Source organism: Caloenas nicobarica, chromosome Z (genome assembly GCF_036013445.1).
Source record: "Caloenas nicobarica isolate bCalNic1 chromosome Z, bCalNic1.hap1, whole genome shotgun sequence".
NCBI classification, from domain to species: domain Eukaryota; kingdom Metazoa; phylum Chordata; class Aves; order Columbiformes; family Columbidae; genus Caloenas; species Caloenas nicobarica.
Window position 1 is genome coordinate 37,034,785 of NC_088284.1, and position 18,493 is coordinate 37,053,277.

An 18,493-nucleotide genomic window follows, 5' to 3' on the forward strand; every position below is an offset into this window, starting at 1 on the left:
GCTGATGTTATGAGGCAGGAATGTGACTTGAATTTGCTGTCTTAGTCCCTCAAACCTGTTCCATTGTAATGAGATATAAACCAACTCTAATTCTTCTGTATCAGTAAGAACTAGAATCCGGCATGTAGGGAGCTGTTTGACAAGAAGGTCAGACACTCCTGGTTTTAGGGCAATGGTCTCTGAAGGGCAAAGTAGAACTGAAGAAATTTCTGTAGCTGTGGTGCCCTCTCAGATCCCTGATTTGTTTTGGCACTGCATTAGCTGCTTTGTTTCCTCTGAGCTTATTTCTGAGGCTGATTAAGGGATAGCACAGCTCATCATCCTGACTTAGACTCAAGATATAATAGTCTTTTGACAAATGTACTGCGTGATTATAAAATGTCTTCTGGATGCTGATAGTGTTCTCCATGGAAAGAACACTCAAGTAATAGGAGTGGATGAAAACCTTGCTTAACCTTGTCTCCCCTTAGGTTGTAGTCCCACAAAGTGGCAAGCTAATAATGTTTCTTCAACAGGAGGAGATGGCAGAGCTTAAGGCACAGCTTTACCTGCTAGAGAAGGAGAAGGCGGCATTGGAATTGAAACTGAGCACCCGAGAGGCCCAGGAGCAGGCCTACCTCATCCATATTGAGCACTTGAAGTCTGAAGTGGAAGAGCAAAAAGAGCAGAGAATGAGGTCTCTGAGCTCAACCAGCAGCGGAAGCAAAGACAAATTGGGCAAGGTCAGGAGTCAAACAAGTTTTCAAAATCAACATAAACATAACTTATTGTACCACTCCCCTCCCTGTAGCAGTCTTTAGCATGTTAATAATTCTCCTCTTTTGTCTATATATACACGTCTTTTCTCCTCTAGTTGTTAGGTGGTTCTTTTCATGTGGTGACTTACGAGGACTTTGCAAAATTACTGTTAAGCCTGGGCTAAAATAAGGTTATTTTGAGGAGTACAACAAAGCTACTCTTACCAAACAGACAAGCTAGTGTGGTTGAACATGTTGTGTCTTGCCTGTTGCCACCCACTGGAAACAGTGGAAGAGAGTCTAAGCAAAATGCTGCCCATACTCCAAACACAAAATATGAAAAAATAGAGCTCATTTCTATGCAGCAGATAGAACATTGTAATGGCTGTCTCTTTTTCCAAGTCAGACAGTTTGTAATGATTTGAGAATGTATACTTTTTGCCCCTTAATATAATGCAAAATAAACAGGTTTATGTATTTACATTAATAATTCACATGAAGAAGTAGCAATACTGAGAAAAACTTTAATCCTGTTATTTTAGTGCTGTGTCCTCAGAAACCTCTGTAATATATTTTAAAACAAAATCTAAAGCTAACGTGTAGTTGTGTTGTTCTTATTTTAGTATTTCTGGCAAAGTGTCATCTGAATTGTTTTATCCAGTGCTGCTTTGTTTCAAGCGTGATGTGAAAAGTGATACAAAGCACCACTAGTTACGCACAATATAGGAGCATTCTGCACATCAGTGAGCAGTGGTGGTTTAGGAAACATTTAGAAGGATTTGTGAAGTGTTAATCCGTTAGTCCATTTCTCAGTGTGTTGATACGCTGCCATGCTGCTGTGACTCTGTGATGTTTATTTCACCTCCATTTTAAAAGCAGCTGCGAATTGAGAGGTTTTCGGAGTTTTCCCATTAAGATGTTAAGAAATTTCAAACGAGATGACCTTTCCTTATTTCTCAGGAATGCAGTGATGGCACCGCAACACCGTTAACACTAGCTGAGCTGAGACCGTACAACGAGAGTGAACTGACTGCTGAGCTGACAAGCGCACTCAGGCGGTAAGCAGCTTCTTTCACCAGAGACATGATTTGTTCTGCAGGTCCAGGGAAGGTTTTAGTTCTGAGCCTTTGATCTTAGCCTCATGTGGTTTTAAGGCCGATCACATATTTGGGAAAAAGATTGAAGTTCTTCTAATCTCCCCATCTCTTTTGGCGTTCTTCAGCCAATGGAAGTCCTTCACATGGTGCTCAGTTCCACTCTCCTTACAGTCCTCTAAAATTCAATTTAACTTTGCCCTTAAGAAACCCTCAAAATATCAGGAATATCCATATTCAAGCAAGAACATGAGACACAAAACAGTGATGTGGCTTGCTTGAGGGTGTGCAGAAAACCTTGAGTGAAGACAGGATTTGAAGTGTGATCCTTGGTTAAGAAGGTTGGTCACAGATTAGAGCTTGGGTAGGAGTTACAGGAGTGGGAGTTGCAGTGATTTTGATGACTCAGATGCTGCATTTGCTTCCTGAGTATGTAAGTAGATCAACAGTTCAGTAATGAGTGACATTGTTGTGTGAAGCATTAGCTTTTCAACGAGAAAGAGAGAAAATTGATGTCTTAACAAGCTGCTTTTATCAACAGCCAAAGCCAAAAGCCAAAGCTTTCAGTACAGTTATACATTAACTAGGTGTTTGTGCAGCAGTTTTTGCTGCACCAGCTATGTGGTAAGCTTCATAACAAAGATATTCACTGTTTCAGTAGTTGTTTCAGTATTTGTTCCACCTTTTCTAAGACATGGCTATCTGTTTATTTTATTTTGAACCTGTCTAAAATGCTACTAAGAATTTTGGCTGGGAAGAGTGCACTTTGCTTTTCTGGTGTTTGCAGCCTTTTTAATGGTGGAATGTCCTCTCAGGCAGCTGTGGTGTTTCATTCCTGAACTGCTTTTTGCATAGGTGCAACTTGTAGTGTGCCTAGGGACACTTAAGCCTGAAAGGCATTATGTAAAAATGTAAGATCATTACCACTGCAGAATCAATACATCTCATACCATTTGCTTAATAGCCTGACAGTTGCTGAGTCTTTCATTTGCTTGATGCAGGAAACAAAATTCTGTGGTTAAAATAATCAAAACTGTCATTTGTGTGTGGGGGTGGATAAAAGCAATTGACAAAGTCATTTGCATAAACATTGCATAGAGCCATCGGCCTCCTTCAAACCCCTCACACTCCCATCCCAGTGTGAGCAGCTCCGCTGGCATTTTCTGTTTTCACTTCAGCTGCAGCTTTTTCCTGTTCTTGTTATTTACTCCTGGATTTCAAGAAGATGCCTTAGCTAGCAAAGGCCTGAGTATAGTCTTGAAATGTGGTTTGCTGACAACACAGAGAAAAAAAAAAAACTTTGTTTTATCTACTAGGCCTTAAGTTGATTAGCATGGATTTCCAGCCAGGGGCCTAGCGAGTACAGTTTGTCAGGCAGAAATGGGGAAGAAAAATAATCGGATTAAACTGTACATAAATTTTGGAGTGAAGACTCTCTGTGTAATGGAAATACGACTGTACTAAATGTGATTGCTGCTGCCAGTGGGGCTCAAGCACAGTTCCCACAAGCTGCATGGACCAGGTATTTTTCTCCCTAATCAGTGTGCCAGCCAAATCAGGCTGAATGCTTAGTGTCCTTATCATGAAGTCTTCTCTCTGGAATTTGGTAGAAAGTCTGTCGAGCACATGGAGAAGCGTACTGCACAGAATCACAGAATCACAGAATGTTAGGGATTGGAAGGGACCTCGAAAGATCATCTAGTCCAATCCCCCTGCCAGAGCAGGAACACCTAGGTGAGGTTACACAGGAAGGCGTCCAGGCGGGTTTTGAATGTCTCCAGAGAAGGAGAATCCACAACCCCCCTGGGCAGCCTGTTCCAGTGTTCCGTCACCCTCACTGAGAAGAAATTTCTTCTCAAATTTAAGTGGAACCTCTTGTGTTCCAGCTTGAACCCATTACCCCTTGTCTTACTGTTGGTTGTCACCGAGAAGAGCCTGGCTCCATCCTCGTGACACCCACCCTTTATATATTTATAAACGTTGATAAGGTCACCCCTCAGTCTCCTCTTCTCCACGCTAAAGAGACCCAGCTCCCTCAGCCTTTCCTCATAAGGGAGATGCTCCACACCCTTAATCATCTTTGTGGCTCTGCGCTGGACTCTCTCCAGCAGTTCCCTGTCCTTCTTGAACTGAGGGGCCCAGAACTGGACACAATATTCCAGATGAGGCCTCACCAGGGCAGAGTAGAGGGGAAGGAGAACCTCTCTTGACCTACTAACCACCCCCCTTCTAATCCACCCCAGGATGCCATTGGCCTTCCTGCCCACAAAGGCACAGTGCTGGCTCATGGCTGTCCACCAGGACCCCCAGGTCCCTTTCCCCTACACTGCTCTCTAATAGGTCATTCCCCAACCTGTACTGGAACCTGGGGTAAAGCCTGTTTAGCCACTGCTATTGTAAAAAACACCAGCAGTTCTTAATTGCCATCCTAGATCCTTGGAACCTCAGATATCGCCATGAAATTTATACTATCATGGATCCACAAAAGAATTTTTTGAATAGTCAAATTGCATTTTCTTCTCTGCAAATGCTACAACAATGCAGAATGGTCTGATATCTTTAGGGACAAAGTAGATTTAACTCTTTGCACTTAGCATATGCTGATCCTTCAGAGCTCTTCCCACTTCTATGGGAAAACAAGTGCTGGCACTGTGTGTGAATGAGGAGGGATCCTGGTGTCTCCTCCTATAGCCCACACTCCTCACCCACCAAAGGAGGAGGATCAGAATTCAAAAAATATTTTGCCCAGTAACTGTGTTTGCTGGGAGAAATGTGAAACCAGTGAATATCGCTCACTGAATCTGTGGTCTAGAGGCGATACATAAATGCCAATGTTCAGGACTATTTCAGTGCTGATTGCAATTAGTGCACGCATCCAGCAGTTGGACCTACCTGTTGTTACTCCAGGCAACAGACACAGGTGCAGGGGACAGCAGCTGCAAGGATAGGGGCAAAAATCCATTTGCTTTCGAGTCTTTGTCAGATAATGTGATATCAATCAGCAGCTCTGCTTGCTGCCTCCTCCCCATCCTGTCTTCACAGAGACAAAAGCCCTGGCAGCTCCCCTCTCTGCTGCTTTCCCATTCTGTTCTCCTGTTGCTGCAGAACAGTCAGGTTCTTGTCAGTTAATTGAAATAGAGTGAAACCCAAATAAAACAGCGAGACACAGTTACGGTTTGGATTTTGCTGTGGTTTGGAAGCATTTATTTGTTCATAATCTGCAAATGGCTTAGCAGCAGAACAGTCTCATTCACAGAGGTAGCCTGTCTTCTCTCTGCACATGCGGATTTTCTTGTAAATCTGGAATCCAGCAGCATGTTGTGAATCACCCCCAGTTGTCATTGCTAGTGCCCATCAGCAGAAATTTAAAGCAGGAGCAATTCTTCCTTTATTATTTCATAATGTATTTGTTCGAGTAGGACTCAGCGTTTCCCATAGCAATGTTCAGCATTAATACTCATCTTATGGGCTTTCCACAGAAATTGCTTTTCTCTTCCATGACTACTATGCTAACTGGTAGAAATGAAAATTACCTGCAAGTTCCATGTTGTAAAAGTTATGTCTATGTTACCCAATTTCTTATATTGTAGGCTAAGGCCACTAATGAGAGACACATCCTGTTCCAGCCAAGCTTAAATGCTTTCTGCCAGAGCCTTTAGCATTTTGTTTTCCTTTCTTGATGGAATGATGGAATGTGTCAATGGACATGAAGCCTCCTGTGTTTTTTCTTGAGTTTGACACATGCATAAATAAGCTTGTTTATTCTTGGGAGGGCAAAAGTGTGTTCCTGCCAGTGCCATGGCCTGGCACTGACACCCCGGTGATCATGCCAGAGGCCAGTTTTATCAGGGGATCTGGCTCAATACCCCCAAATTAGTCACATTACACAGTCCCTGATGGGGACTTTTAAATGACATCTTCCTTGCTGGTATGTTCTGCTCTGTGGCGGCAGGGGAAGGAAGCACTGTAGGTGGCTTGTGTGAGTTTATAACTTAGTAGACACATACCAGTTATAAATGCATTAGAGGTGGCAGGGAGGAAGCAGAAAGAAGAATTCCAGATGAGAAATGCTCTTGCTTTAGCAGGATTATCATAATGGTCGTAGAACTAATCTTTTCTTTTTTTCTATTGAATTCTTTCATTCTGTGAAAAATGGCCAAGCTGACAACCCCGAAACTTGTCCCTCTTCCCAGGCCTTATTAGAAATGCTTTGATTGTTGAGGTCCTCCTGCAGTCTATTCTTTTATTTCCAGTTGCTCATAGCTTTTCTGTCTGCATAGGAGTTGTATTTTGTGTATGTATTTAGAGAATCCTTAATAACCATTAAAATATTTGAGCAGGAAGGATCTGACAATACTAGCTAAAGGCCATGGCAGACAAAACACTTTGTAACTACACTGACTGTTCAGACCTCAGATGGGTCATTAGTTGGCAGAAAACCATGATCTCTGATGACTGTGCAGGGTTACATGAATTGTGTCAGTCTAGACTTGTTTCAGTATCTCTCTTACAGAAGGGTGACTTTCCATCTGGCAACACAACAAAGAAACTACATATCTACCATGTCTGATGACTTTTGAACAGAGAGAGAACCTCATAAGTGATGCTACTAATTGGGAAGTTGCCATGGAGGGAGAGAAGGGTGCTAATCAGTAGGACTGATAAACACTTCTTTTAACAAAAAGTACGTTTTGCACAGAGCTATGGCCCTGCCTGTCTGGGAGTGGAAACTGCAGGTATTTCTGGTAGGACATAGAAGATGCATGCTATTGCAATAGCTTCCGTGTGTCTATTGAGACATAGTAATGTTCTTTGCAGTCTTAGGTCCTTATAGCTGTCCAAAGACCACAACCCTGTGTTGTGCAACCGTTTCAAGAGAAAGCTGTGCCAAGGCATGGCAGTGGCTATTTCCTGACACAGTGCCAGTCAGAGATAGATCAAACCACCTTCCTTTATTTTAAACTTCTATAAACTTCATGTGACATCATCTTAGCCTGGCATGTTTTCAAGGGCCACCCTTATTTGCATCATAGCAGAACCCAGGAGTAGGTAGAAGCACCTCTGAGATTCAGGCCTGTCTTTACCATCAGTAAGGCTAAGTGTTGGAAATGAGGAGAGAAATGCCTAAAACACATCATATTGTAATGACTCAGATTTCAAATGGCTCTTAAGAATTCAGTGAGTAAAATCCTCTTTGTGCTTGGCCAGAGTACAAAATGAACATGCAGTGGATAAAAGTGAGGGGAGGGAGATGGGGTTGGTATTCAGGAGCTACTGATGAGTTTTCCTAGTGCACTGTTGGCTGCTTTTTCTCAGCAACATTTGCTGATTTCTGTTCTTGCATTATCACATCCATTAAAGGGGTTGATATGCAACTCTGAGACATTTGAAAGCCAGAGACGGGCATGGATTGCAGTCATTGCGAATGTCAGGGATCTCTCTCTTATTTATGACCCTGAAGTCTCCTCTCATGGTTTCCCTTGGCTGCCTAAGGGATTCAGAAGTCATGACCTGTCTCTGGAAACCCCCCTGGAGAGCCCCACTGAGAGAAACCTTCTCACAAGAAGAGAAATGACACATGGTGATATAAGGGATAGATTCCTCAAAAGCGCCTCAGGTTGCTGTATTTCCTACACGCATCACAGATAACGGTCATTTTCCTCTATTTTTGACATGGAATAAGTACTTCTCCTTACCACTGTGTGGTTATCTGAACTGCTGAGCTGCTGTGCACTTGGGTATAAGTGTCACAGGGAGCTCCAAATACCTCCAGGTCTGGAGGGCTTCCAGGCTGGGCTGGCAAAGCTGGGTGGAAGGTTTGAGCAGCGGGTTCGGCAGGCATGCTGCTGCCTCCCTCCAGACCTGTTCCTTCTTTCTGCTGCCAGTCCGTTGTTTCCAGGACCACACCTGGCCTGTCTCTCCACTGCCAGTGGTATAACACATGCCTGTGGTACCCTCTGGTTTTTGGGATCTGCTCTAAGCATCTGACAATCAGCAAGAAAGCAGTACAGCATCTTACACCACAAAGTGGTTTGTAGAGCACTCTCAATCTTCTCAAGAAGACTCCTCTTGTGTTCTCAAGCCCACTGATACTTGAGAGGGTGAGACAGGAAGATGTGGCACTTGAAGAGGGTAATTTTAAGGCTCTTTTGGCATTTGCAAAGTGTTGTTTTGTTGCCTCTTTAAAAAGTTCCCTTACATATTAGTTGTTTTCCTTAGCAGGCCAACTGGACCAGTGAGGCAGGCATGCATCCAAATTGGCTTGGGGATTCTGCATGCAGGTCTGATGTAAGATGTTAGTTTAAACTGCTGATCAAAAGATAATTTGTCTGCATTCCTTTTAAATGTCCAGCTGTTATCTCCTGAGAGGAGTCCAAGGCCTAGAAAAAAACAATCATGTCACCCTGTTCAGCTGGAACTGGAAGAGGCAGAGGGGGAAGTGAGGGAGCGTGCCAGGCTTAAAACAACAGGAGGATGTTAGGAAAGGCACTAGGAGTGAGGTGTGGGTTGGAAGGTGTGTCCCTCCCCTTCAAAGCGGGGACCGTGCAGAAAGCTAGGGGCCATGCAGGAGGTGCTTCTCCTCTCTCCCTCTCCTCCCAAAACCCTGTGTGCCTGGGGGCTGGCCAGCCTGCACAGGGACCTGTGCCCAGGAAACCTGGGTCCTCTGTCCCCTGGAGCAGCCCAGCTGCTGCATCAGGACTCTGGGTGTGCAAAGCCCAGGGGCAGATGCTGAGCCGAAGCTAAAGGTGCCACTCTGACAGGAGAGGCCAAAATTTAAAGGGGTCTCCTTGTAGCAGGCAATGCTCCCTGCTGGGTAAAAAGGTGTTCCTGAGGATGGCAAGATATAGGGTAGTCAGGCCCCAAAGGCCCCTGGCTCCTCTGCCCACCGGTGGCATTCTTACCTCCTCTTTTGCTCCAGATTTGGTAAGAGATGTGGGTGCTCTTGATCTCAGGGCAGAGGAATGACAGCTTGTGTTTTCACAAGAGTGGAGTAGGCTGGGTACACTCCAAGCCAGGGGCAGAAAAATCAGCTTTCTGCGTGCCAGGGAAGAGCAGCTTACTGTCTGCAACACTGGGGAAATCTCAGTGAAAAGAACAAGGGCAGGGAAATCCGCCTGGGAAGACTTCTGGCATATGGAACATGAACATGTCTCAGAAAGCCCAGACAGGAGGGAAAATATAAGGTACGCAAGACCTTGCTTAACGTTATTCTGGGCCAAACATGGTGTCATTGTGCGGAGGCCAAATTGACAGAAACTGCAGAAATGTGGCTGATGTTATGCAGTTTCCTTTATGGCTCTGGCAGAATTCCCCACTCTGTGCAGCAGTAGCCTTGAAATCAGCAAAAACATTAGGCCCTGTCTGCTTGCCGTTCTGTTCAAACCATCCTGTAAGTCTGAAACAGAAAGCCCTTGAAAACTGCTTAGCAACTACCCACAGAGTGTTTTGATTGTGAAAATACAGAAGAAAAGTCTTTGTTACCAGCGTATTAGGCGTTTTGCTGAAAATAGTGTTTTTAGCGGATGTTGGAGTAGGCTGTAGGCCTCTGAATACACTGACTCCGAGCTTTTCCTTGGAAAGGGTGCAGTCAGGGGTTTCCCCAGCTGACTTCCCAAGTGCCCAGCAGCAGAAAGCCCATGTGTTGGAAGCAGCCATGCCCTCAGATCATCAGCTTGTTCCCACTTCTGGGAATACGCGCTCGTTTTCTCTGTGCGCACAAGGTGCCGCAGCCGTTTACTGCAGCTCCAGCGGCAGCAGCCAGTTGCAAGAAGGGCTGACTTCTGCGGTCAAACCAACTCACAGAAACTTGTTTCTCCTTCCCTCTTCCCATCAAAATACACACATAAATGCTTTCTTAGGATCTATTACTGGTCCCTGTTGCAGCCCTGGGGCGTGACAGTGTGAGTTTGGCCTCGCAGCTTCTGTACTAGGTTTGTTCTCCGTGCTAGGGAAGAGTGTCTGGCAGCAGAAGGAGGATTCTCATGTCATTGTCGCATGAAACGCGGTTCCATCCCCGTTTCACAGCTTTGACACGTTCTCATCCTTGGAAAATGCTGCCTAGAACTATTGTTTTAAAATATTCTATTTTATTAAGCATGTAGTGACTGATTCATCGTATCCTGCTGATTTATAATAGCAATCAGGGAAGTGAAGTGGTATTAGAAATCCAGTAAAGACAGCTACCCCCTGTAAGGCATTAAAGGAATACAAATAGCACCTCAGGATTCATTATCACTCCTGTTTGCTGCCCAGCTAAGCAATCAGTTTTGGAGAGACGCAAATGAGGACATTTCTTTCTGTCCAAACTGAGGTGGCTAGTGATAGAAACGGAGAGAAGTGGGAAGAGATAGCATTGTGAGGCATGGGATTTTTACAAAGGGACAGAGTATTTGCTGGCCAGCCAGTGGGGTACAGCTCTGAGGTCTCTCATCTGCTACTAAAACAGAATGTGCAGCAGTGCAGGAGAAAACCTTACATGTTTTTGCACGTAATAGTCATTAACCAAGTGTATATGCATTTCCATTTCTGAGACTAAAACAAGGTATTTAGTGTGCCTTTACTGTTGCTGCTGTGTCTGTCTACCCAGGTGTTACTTGTTCCACGAAATGCCTGTTGAAGTAAAGATATTTAGAAAGCCGTGTTTTAAGTCAGGAACAGTAAGTCTAGAAGCAGATTTCCTGTGTGGTGGTTTTGTAAGATATTTCAGCACATGCAATCAAACTGCCTGTTACTTTCCCTGAGATTGAGGTGGTAATAGGCACTAGCTAGTGCTCTTCTCAGTGACATGAAGATATCAAGAAAAGCCAAAAGAACTGTCTGGGTCTTGTCAGCTCAGGCAATACCTGTGTTTTGCCAGTATAAATCTAAGTTTGAAGTACCTATAGATTTGAAGAATTACCCACTGTTACCTAGATGGTTCAGAATTAGTATCTGAAAGTTGTTTAACTAGCCTGTGGAGGCCCAGGGTGTTTACCACTTGGCTGGCTCTGTATCTTTGGCAAGCATCAAGACAAGGATATTACAGGCCAAATGTAAAGAAATACCTTGTGGTATTTTTAGCTGACTTTGGACTGAGCATGACTGGTTGAAAGAGTGGGTGCAGAACCAGACAAATTGTGATGTAATAGCTTTATCAGGTAACAGTCACCATAGCAGCCAAACTATACCATGCATGACAGGTTCCTCCAAATCTTTCCACTGCATTTCTTTTCCACACAGCTTTTGTTACAGCAGGTGTATTCAGGACTTCAGCTTCAGGAAATTGTGGCTCTGTAGGGTTCTTTCCTATGGGAATGTGTGCGGTGTTTTCAGAGCTATATCAACCTCTTTAGTTTTCTCCCCATCCAGGTACTGGAATGTTTATTCCATTGGACCTGCTGTTCATGCTAGGTAGCAGCTGGGCACGGAGCTACTGTGCCTTCCCCAGAGCCCCTGGCCATGGCATTCTTTGGAGCAGACAAGCACCAGATTTGCTCTGCTCTGTTCTGTCCTTGTATGGCTCATATCAGTAGTGCCACACGGGTTAGATAACAGGTCTGGCCTCTGCCAGGTCTCATCTTTTTTATTTATTTCCTATTGCAAGTAAAAACCTGGGGAGTTTTTGTTCCTGTCTTCTTTGCAGAAAACAAATTTTGACCCTGGACTGTGCTTAGTCTTTCTGACAGCTAAGATACGATATATTAAAAAATATATATATTTGGGATGGATGGCAGTGAGCTTTCAACCACTAGGGAAATAGATTGAGTAATTTGAAAACTGAGAGTATGCTACTTCAATGAAAGAACACATAAAGAATACTGATGATTCTTCATCAACAAGGCCCCTCTTATATCTTTTTTACTTTGGCGGGTAAACCAGCGTCTGCAGTGTTTTGGGATAAACTGCTGACTTGGAATATTTCCCTGGCTGACTTGGTGAAAGCCCTTCTGTTGCTGCAGTCGGGCGCGGTGGGACGTGCCGCGTGTGCCGTCGGTCTGTCTGGTTGTACCGTGCTGCCGTTGCCAGGCCTGCCGCAGAACTGCAGGCTGGTGAGCTGGGGTTCCAGGAGCATCTGTGGGGTCTCTGCTGCCAAAATGGAGGAGCTTTCACAAACTTCAGGGTATTCATTCCCGTGGGGCTTACTGGGCTTATGCGAGAGCTAGTGGTACTTGGGTTTTGGGGATGAAATCCAGTTTACACGCTTAGCAGCACTGCAAGAAAAACAGGAGGGAAAAGCCAATCTCTGCAAAACAGTTCTAGGTAGCAAAGCATGGACATATGTCTCCATACATGCAAAGTTCCCAAGTGTAAGGTTTGACATTGGAAAAATCTAACTTTCTCCTGGTTTAGGGCCAGCTCTGTGTAATTCTCACTCTTTTATTTTGTTTTGGTTTGGTTTTTTCCTAATCTGATGTTTTTCTCTTTGGCCTGCCTATGCCATGAGGATGAGTCACAGAAAAGGCCCCCCGTGTCTCCACATCAGAGGTGGGACAGTCCTCTCTGTGTACAGGAGCAGGCTGTGGGCAGCCACGGGCCCTGCAGCACGGAGCTCCCCGGGAAGAAGCACCAGCCTCATGCCACACGCTCGCCTGCGCTGGGAAATGCTTTTTAAAGCCAGCTTAAACCCCAAGCTGTAATGCTTACTCCTCCCAGAACTTCTGCCTTGTTCGCTTTTTCTTTCCCTCATAGAGGTATTTGTAATGTAAAAATATTATAAGGTACCTGCCTTCCATTTTGGCATGCTTCATGTGATTAGCTTTTGGTTCATAATTTGTAAGTATTTTAAGTATTGGTAACTATATTGGCATTTTAAACCTCACTACTGTTTGTACTCCACTCTCTTGTTCTTAACTTTTCCTGTTTCCCACTGACATGACTGGACTTGCTAGCTTCTAAAAAACTAGTGATGTACTGTAATACAGACTGAAGTATAAATTACACAGGTAAATTTGAGGCAGTAGCTGAAATCAATGGAATTGATCTGGATCTATAGTAATTTCTAAGTAAAAAGAATTTTTTTTAGTAAATGAATAGCAACCCTCATATGCTATATGATTACTCTGATGTTTGATTTCCCTTGGCAGTTTTCTTTGCTGTCTCATTCGAGACAGAGTGGGTGGCATGTTCCAGGTATCCTTAAAATAAAAATGTATCTTTGTGATTATTTCTTAGTGTGACTTGGTACATAAAAACCATGATCCACCAGAGAAGTTTGTTTTCTCTTTTGTCTGATGCACCTGTGATCCTATATTCTAAAATGGTGAATGTTATAAAAACAAATCTTTGGAAAACTTTAATGTAAGAACTCCCTCCTGTATTATCCAAGTAGTATTAAGGATTTTCAGCCTGTCAGGCCAGCACAGGTAGAAACTTGACCACGATTCATGCATTTGCGAGCTGAAGTGTTATTTCTGTTTTGACAATCATTTTCTCGTTCCTTTTCTCCTGATCCAGGGAGAAGAAACTGAAAGCTAGAGTGCAAGAGTTAGTGAGTGCTTTGGAGAGACTCACAAAGAGCAGTGAAATCAGACATCAGCAATCTGCAGAATTTGTTAATGACCTCAAAAGGGCAAACAGGTAAAGGATCTACCAGCAGATGGATACACTCTTGATTTGTTTGAGTTTTTTTTACTGTGTTCTGGTAATGTACTGTAAGCCTCCCCCTACAAGCAGTTTGTGGATCCTTGCATTCACAAGAATTGACTCTTTAAGGTTATATAATAGTTAGAGATTGGGGGAGGTACAAACCTCCTAAGGACACTGAAAACTGTATAGCTAATAGAGTGGCCAAAAGATACTGAGTTATAGTAAATGCATTATTATTAAAACAAGCCCTCCATTTAGAAATTCAGATTTATGCATCTATTATTTTGGTTAAAATTGCTCCTTTTTCTTTGGCTCCAGCCTCGTTCTTAGTAAACTGGCTTTGATAATCACACTTAGGTTTTATTGCTTAATCGGTGGGTTTTACTGGCACTGTGTTTGGATGGACTGAGAACATGATAGAATGTCCTGAGTTGGAAGGTACCCACAAGGATCATCGAGTCCAACTCCTGTCCCTGCATATGACAACCCCACAGGTCACACCATGTGTCTGAGGGCGTTGTCCAGTCTCTTCTTGAACACTGTCGGGCTTGGGGCCGTGACACCTCCCTGGGGAGCCTGTTCCAGTGCTCCAGCACCCTCTGGGGGAAGAACCTTTTCCTAATGTCCAACCTAAACCTCTCCTGGCACATCTTCCTGCCATTCCCTCGGGTTCTGGATATGATGGACTGTAGCTGTCCTTCCTGCAAGGAGCTGGTCACTCACAATGCAATTTTCATTAATAAGTTATACTTGAAAGCCCTCGTGGTGAGGAGCAGTACCCATCTCAAGCTTTCCTACTGAGACAAGGTGGAGGCACAGAAGATACTTAGCAGCTGACAAATAAGCACAAGATGCTATCCTCTGAATATAACTTTTTAAAATGGCAAATGCAAAATCAATGCTGGATTTCGTAGGCAGATTCTGGCCATGCAGTCCTTTTGTAAAGCCTTATATATTTACTGCAGTGGTGACCTGACTCACCAACAGTCCTCTGCAAGGCCATCACTGGCAACCTCTAGCTGGCACTTTGAGCCATGTTGAATAATGTTTTCAGTAGCCAGTTTAGTGGCAAAGGTGTGCACTCACCCCAAAAAGGATACACAGGTTAGCACTGATCAGGGTTTGGATCAATAAGGTTTGGATCTAATGTGTTTTAAAGCACTAGCAAATTTTAAGATGATCAGTACTCAAACTTTGGAGTGCCCTGAAGGTGGGATTTTGGGGTGGATTTTTGTAGCACTTGCTACACTTGCTAGCCTTTTTGAATTAAATTTAATTGCCTTGTATTTCTAACAGCAACTTGGTAGCAGCTTATGAAAAAGCAAAGAAAAAACATCAAAATAAGCTGAAGAAGTTGGAATCGCAAATGATGGCCATGGTGGAGAGACATGAAACACAAGTAAGGATGCTCAAGCAAAGAATAGCTTTACTAGAAGAAGAGAACTCTAGACCACACACCAATGAAACTTCACTTTAAATGCGTCTCTTTCAAAGATGCTTAGTGCCATTACAAATTCAGTTATTTTAGAGGCTGACTTCTAGGTAGCTTCAAGTGCTGAAAGCTCTGACTGTCAACGCTGACACAAACATCTTCTCTGGGATCCCAGAGAGGTGCCATGGGGATAATATAAGCGTTAACCAAGGACTGTTTCACAATGTAAAATGGCAGTGCCTGAATTATCATGCTATAAGTATGTACATTGTCTATATCGTTGTGTCTATATTCATACAAGTTCTCTTCCATTTTATGTATGTCCTGTGGGTGACAGTGTCACATAGCAAAATAATTCATGTTAAGAGGTTTTAATTTGGGTAGTTTGGAGACAACTTGAGAGTTTTCCCAATCCTGAGCTGCCTCTGCACACAACTCTGCATTGTGCCCTCAAGACTTGCTGCTGTGGTTAAATCGACTAACTAGGCAGCTGCAGAGTGGGGATATGATAGACTGGCTTGCGCTTTGCACTGTACTTGCAGTACTCTCGCTCACAGTGCAGATCAGGTAGGAAAACTGTTGATTTCAAAAAACAAAACAAAAAAACCCCAAGAAATTTTAGCTGCATCTCTGAAAACTTAAAATAATGGTGTATTTCCTATAATTTGTGAGAGGACTAAAGGCTGTGAGTTTCACCATGCCAGGTAGATAGTCTGTCAAGGCCGAGTAAGAAATTACAGGAAACCTCCTGGTATTTACATTGCATGGTCTTTGCCATTATTTTGTGAAACAAACAGTTGCGTTTTCTTGTTAATACATTATAGCCAAGGTTGTCTTTAAGAAGCTGGGCCATTTTTGTCATGTGTGTAGTGCTTATTACAGCTTTCTGTGATCAAGAGGTAGAATATATGTATTTTTTTTTTAGATGTGTTTTGACCAAAAAAGGTACTTATTAGGAATGTACCTGTTTAATATTGAATACACAAAACTAGAAATGTGTAGGTGTATGGGTATACAGCCACAAACAGAATGTGAATGCTGATGTCTTCATACAGCTTCTTAGGTTAATTTTTGCTACTGAAAACATTCTCTTGTTTAAGTAAGTCACATCATGTTACTATATTATCAGTGACTGAATTGAAAATGCTGGCCTATTATGGTGATGAACATTAAGTAAAGCATGGCAATCAGGTTGATTTCTCTAGGGAGCAAAATACCAAGAGTCTGCTATAGCACCCATTTCATTTAGAATTTTCTTCTTTCTGACCGAGTATGTAACACACCTTCCATGTTTAACAACGCCAAACTAGAGTTCATTAACTTTGTTAGCCTGTTACTGTGTTATGCCTCTGCTTTATATTTTTCGGGCTCTGTTTTCTCCACTGAATGTGATTGCAGTTGTCATCTATCCTTTTTGCTTTAGATGTTGAGTTGCACCTCAAGTTTTATTAGTGTATTTAGAATTATGATAACTTCTTTCATTTATTCCTCCAATTTCTAGTACTAAGGGAATATTTTTAGAGGACTTGAACTGTTTTTGTCTACTCTTCAGTTAGGCCAGACAGCCAAAATAGTTGTGGGAATTTGTACTCAGAATGTGGCAGTACTGTTAAGTCTTGGTTACATCTGAAACTGTAGCAGTTGCTGCTCATGGTATCTCTTATTACTGTAGTGGCTGTTTTCTTCTTTCCTTAGGATAGTAATTCATACTACTCTAGAGACTGATGCATCAGCTACAAAGCCAACATCGCAAGTTATTGACTGCAATAGTGAGTTAAAACAATGCTAATTTCAAAATTAAGTTGTAGGTAGTGATGCCCTGGGATTTGGTTTGGTTAGTCCTCTTTCTCAAGATAATTGCACTTCTTAATTTGTAATGCAAACAGAATTTTTCACAACCCAGGCTTAGAGGGAACAGGCACATTGATTTCTTACTGTCATTATGGTTTTGCTAAGTATCAGACAATGATGTTTCCCTTTTTGGCCAACAAGTTTCTCACCAACAGCAATGTGGGGTTTTGCCATATGGTTCAGTGGTAGATGATCACACTTGTTCCTGAAGAAACACAAAGAAAATGATCCCCTGTGTACTGTGGCAAAAAAATGCAGTTAGAGTTTTGGCTTCTTGCATCTGGAACACTTATGTAACTTGAGGTCATCTCAAGCTGTCAATGTGAAATACCTTTCACTTAAAGTGTTTGGAAACCACTGCTACACTGTATTTTCTCTTACGATCAATTTTTTTTTTAATTTCTTGGTAGCTAGAGAAACCGTTAAACATAACACGATGAAGCTTAATGCATTTGAATTGCAACCTGTCTTTAAAAGAAGTATACACATTAAGAAATCATAAAATGCACCTGGGTTTAAAAGCATAAAAAGCTGCAGTGTCCCTCAGTGCCCTTTTCAGGCTTAATGATTTGCTGATTCCACATAAACTGAAATGTTGTTTTACTGCATTTACAGCATAGCTTCCCTGCCAGCTGTGCTCTAGAAGTGTTTTAGACTAAATTATAAATCATCAGTAAATGTAAGCCACACCCCCTTTCTTCCCTGAGGACTTATAGATGGAAAAGGTATTCACACAGACTCAGCAGTAGCTGAATTTGCCAGACCACCAGTCATTTTGCCTAAGCAAGTAACTACTGCTTCATTTGATGGCATACTGGAAAAGGGCAATAGGGAAGTGGTGAAAGGTTTACTGCTATCATGAAAATGTTCGATATTAACAATTAGCTGCAGTTCCAGTGTACCCATTAAAAATGGCACCAACCTCAAGAATAAATGCCAAAAAAACCTCAACTCCTTTTATGCAATTGTTTGAAATACCAGCACACCAGCCTATAGATGAGCAACCTCACTAACACTGGTTGCAGAAATAATTTGCAGAAAGAAAAAGAGTTGTTCATGCATTAATTAGTCTTAGGGTGTTGGGGGTTTTTTTTATTTTCTAGGTCAGCAGAGTGCATGAAGCTTTGTATTTCACAGTGTGTTCAGAAAAAAAGTACGCTTTGTTTTCTAATTAAATGTATAAATCTTCACCAGCTTGAATGTACTGTTAGCTATTGCAAAGCACATGTGACTAAGTTTGCATTGTCAGTATTGTTCTACTGGGTTTATTAGGATTTTCTCCTCCTTTAATACTGTACAATACATTGTAATTTTAGCAGCTTTTCACCTTACAGAATTAGCTTTAAATGCGTTGCTGCTTTTTAGTTTTCCTAGCTGCTGTAAAATAGCTCTTTTGTGTTTATTTGATATAGAATTTTAAAAACTGCATTTATTTATACAGAGACATTTATAATACTTATTTTACAAATGTTCTTATATTCTGAATAAATTTCTAATGCTGTTTCTTTGCCTTGGGGGTTGCTTTACCATACCTTGTCATCCCATTGCTGAATGGGTCTGCTTGAAGGTACCACAAACACTTTCTCTGAGATAAATCATTGAGGGAGATGGTATGATACTGTGTGGAGAGTTCCCATAAGAGGGACAGGAAAAGTTCATAAGAACTCACTGAAGATCTGATCACAGGTTTTAGCTGAGCTCAGGAACATTAGTACTTGTCACAAACTCTCCACAACTTCATTTAACACTTTATAGAAATAGAACAGCACATATGAAACTGTTTCCACACATCCAGTTCTTTTAATGACACACAC

General features: G+C 42.5%; 1 protein-coding gene across 4 annotated transcripts in view; it reads left to right on the forward strand.

The window, feature by feature from the left end:
* Window positions 1-18,063, forward strand: part of MCC (MCC regulator of WNT signaling pathway) — a 217,245-nt gene extending 199,182 nt beyond the window's left edge. For all 4 annotated transcript variants that reach the window (XM_065657621.1, XM_065657622.1, XM_065657623.1 and 1 more), the window contains 4 exons: window positions 516-722; window positions 1,698-1,795; window positions 13,265-13,387; window positions 14,693-18,063. In XM_065657621.1, the coding sequence (XP_065513693.1) occupies window positions 516-722; window positions 1,698-1,795; window positions 13,265-13,387; window positions 14,693-14,873 (609 nt within the window). In that variant the 3' untranslated portion in view covers window positions 14,874-18,063. The remainder of the gene's footprint in view (window positions 1-515; window positions 723-1,697; window positions 1,796-13,264; window positions 13,388-14,692) is intronic.
* Window positions 18,064-18,493: the final 430 nt, after the last annotated feature.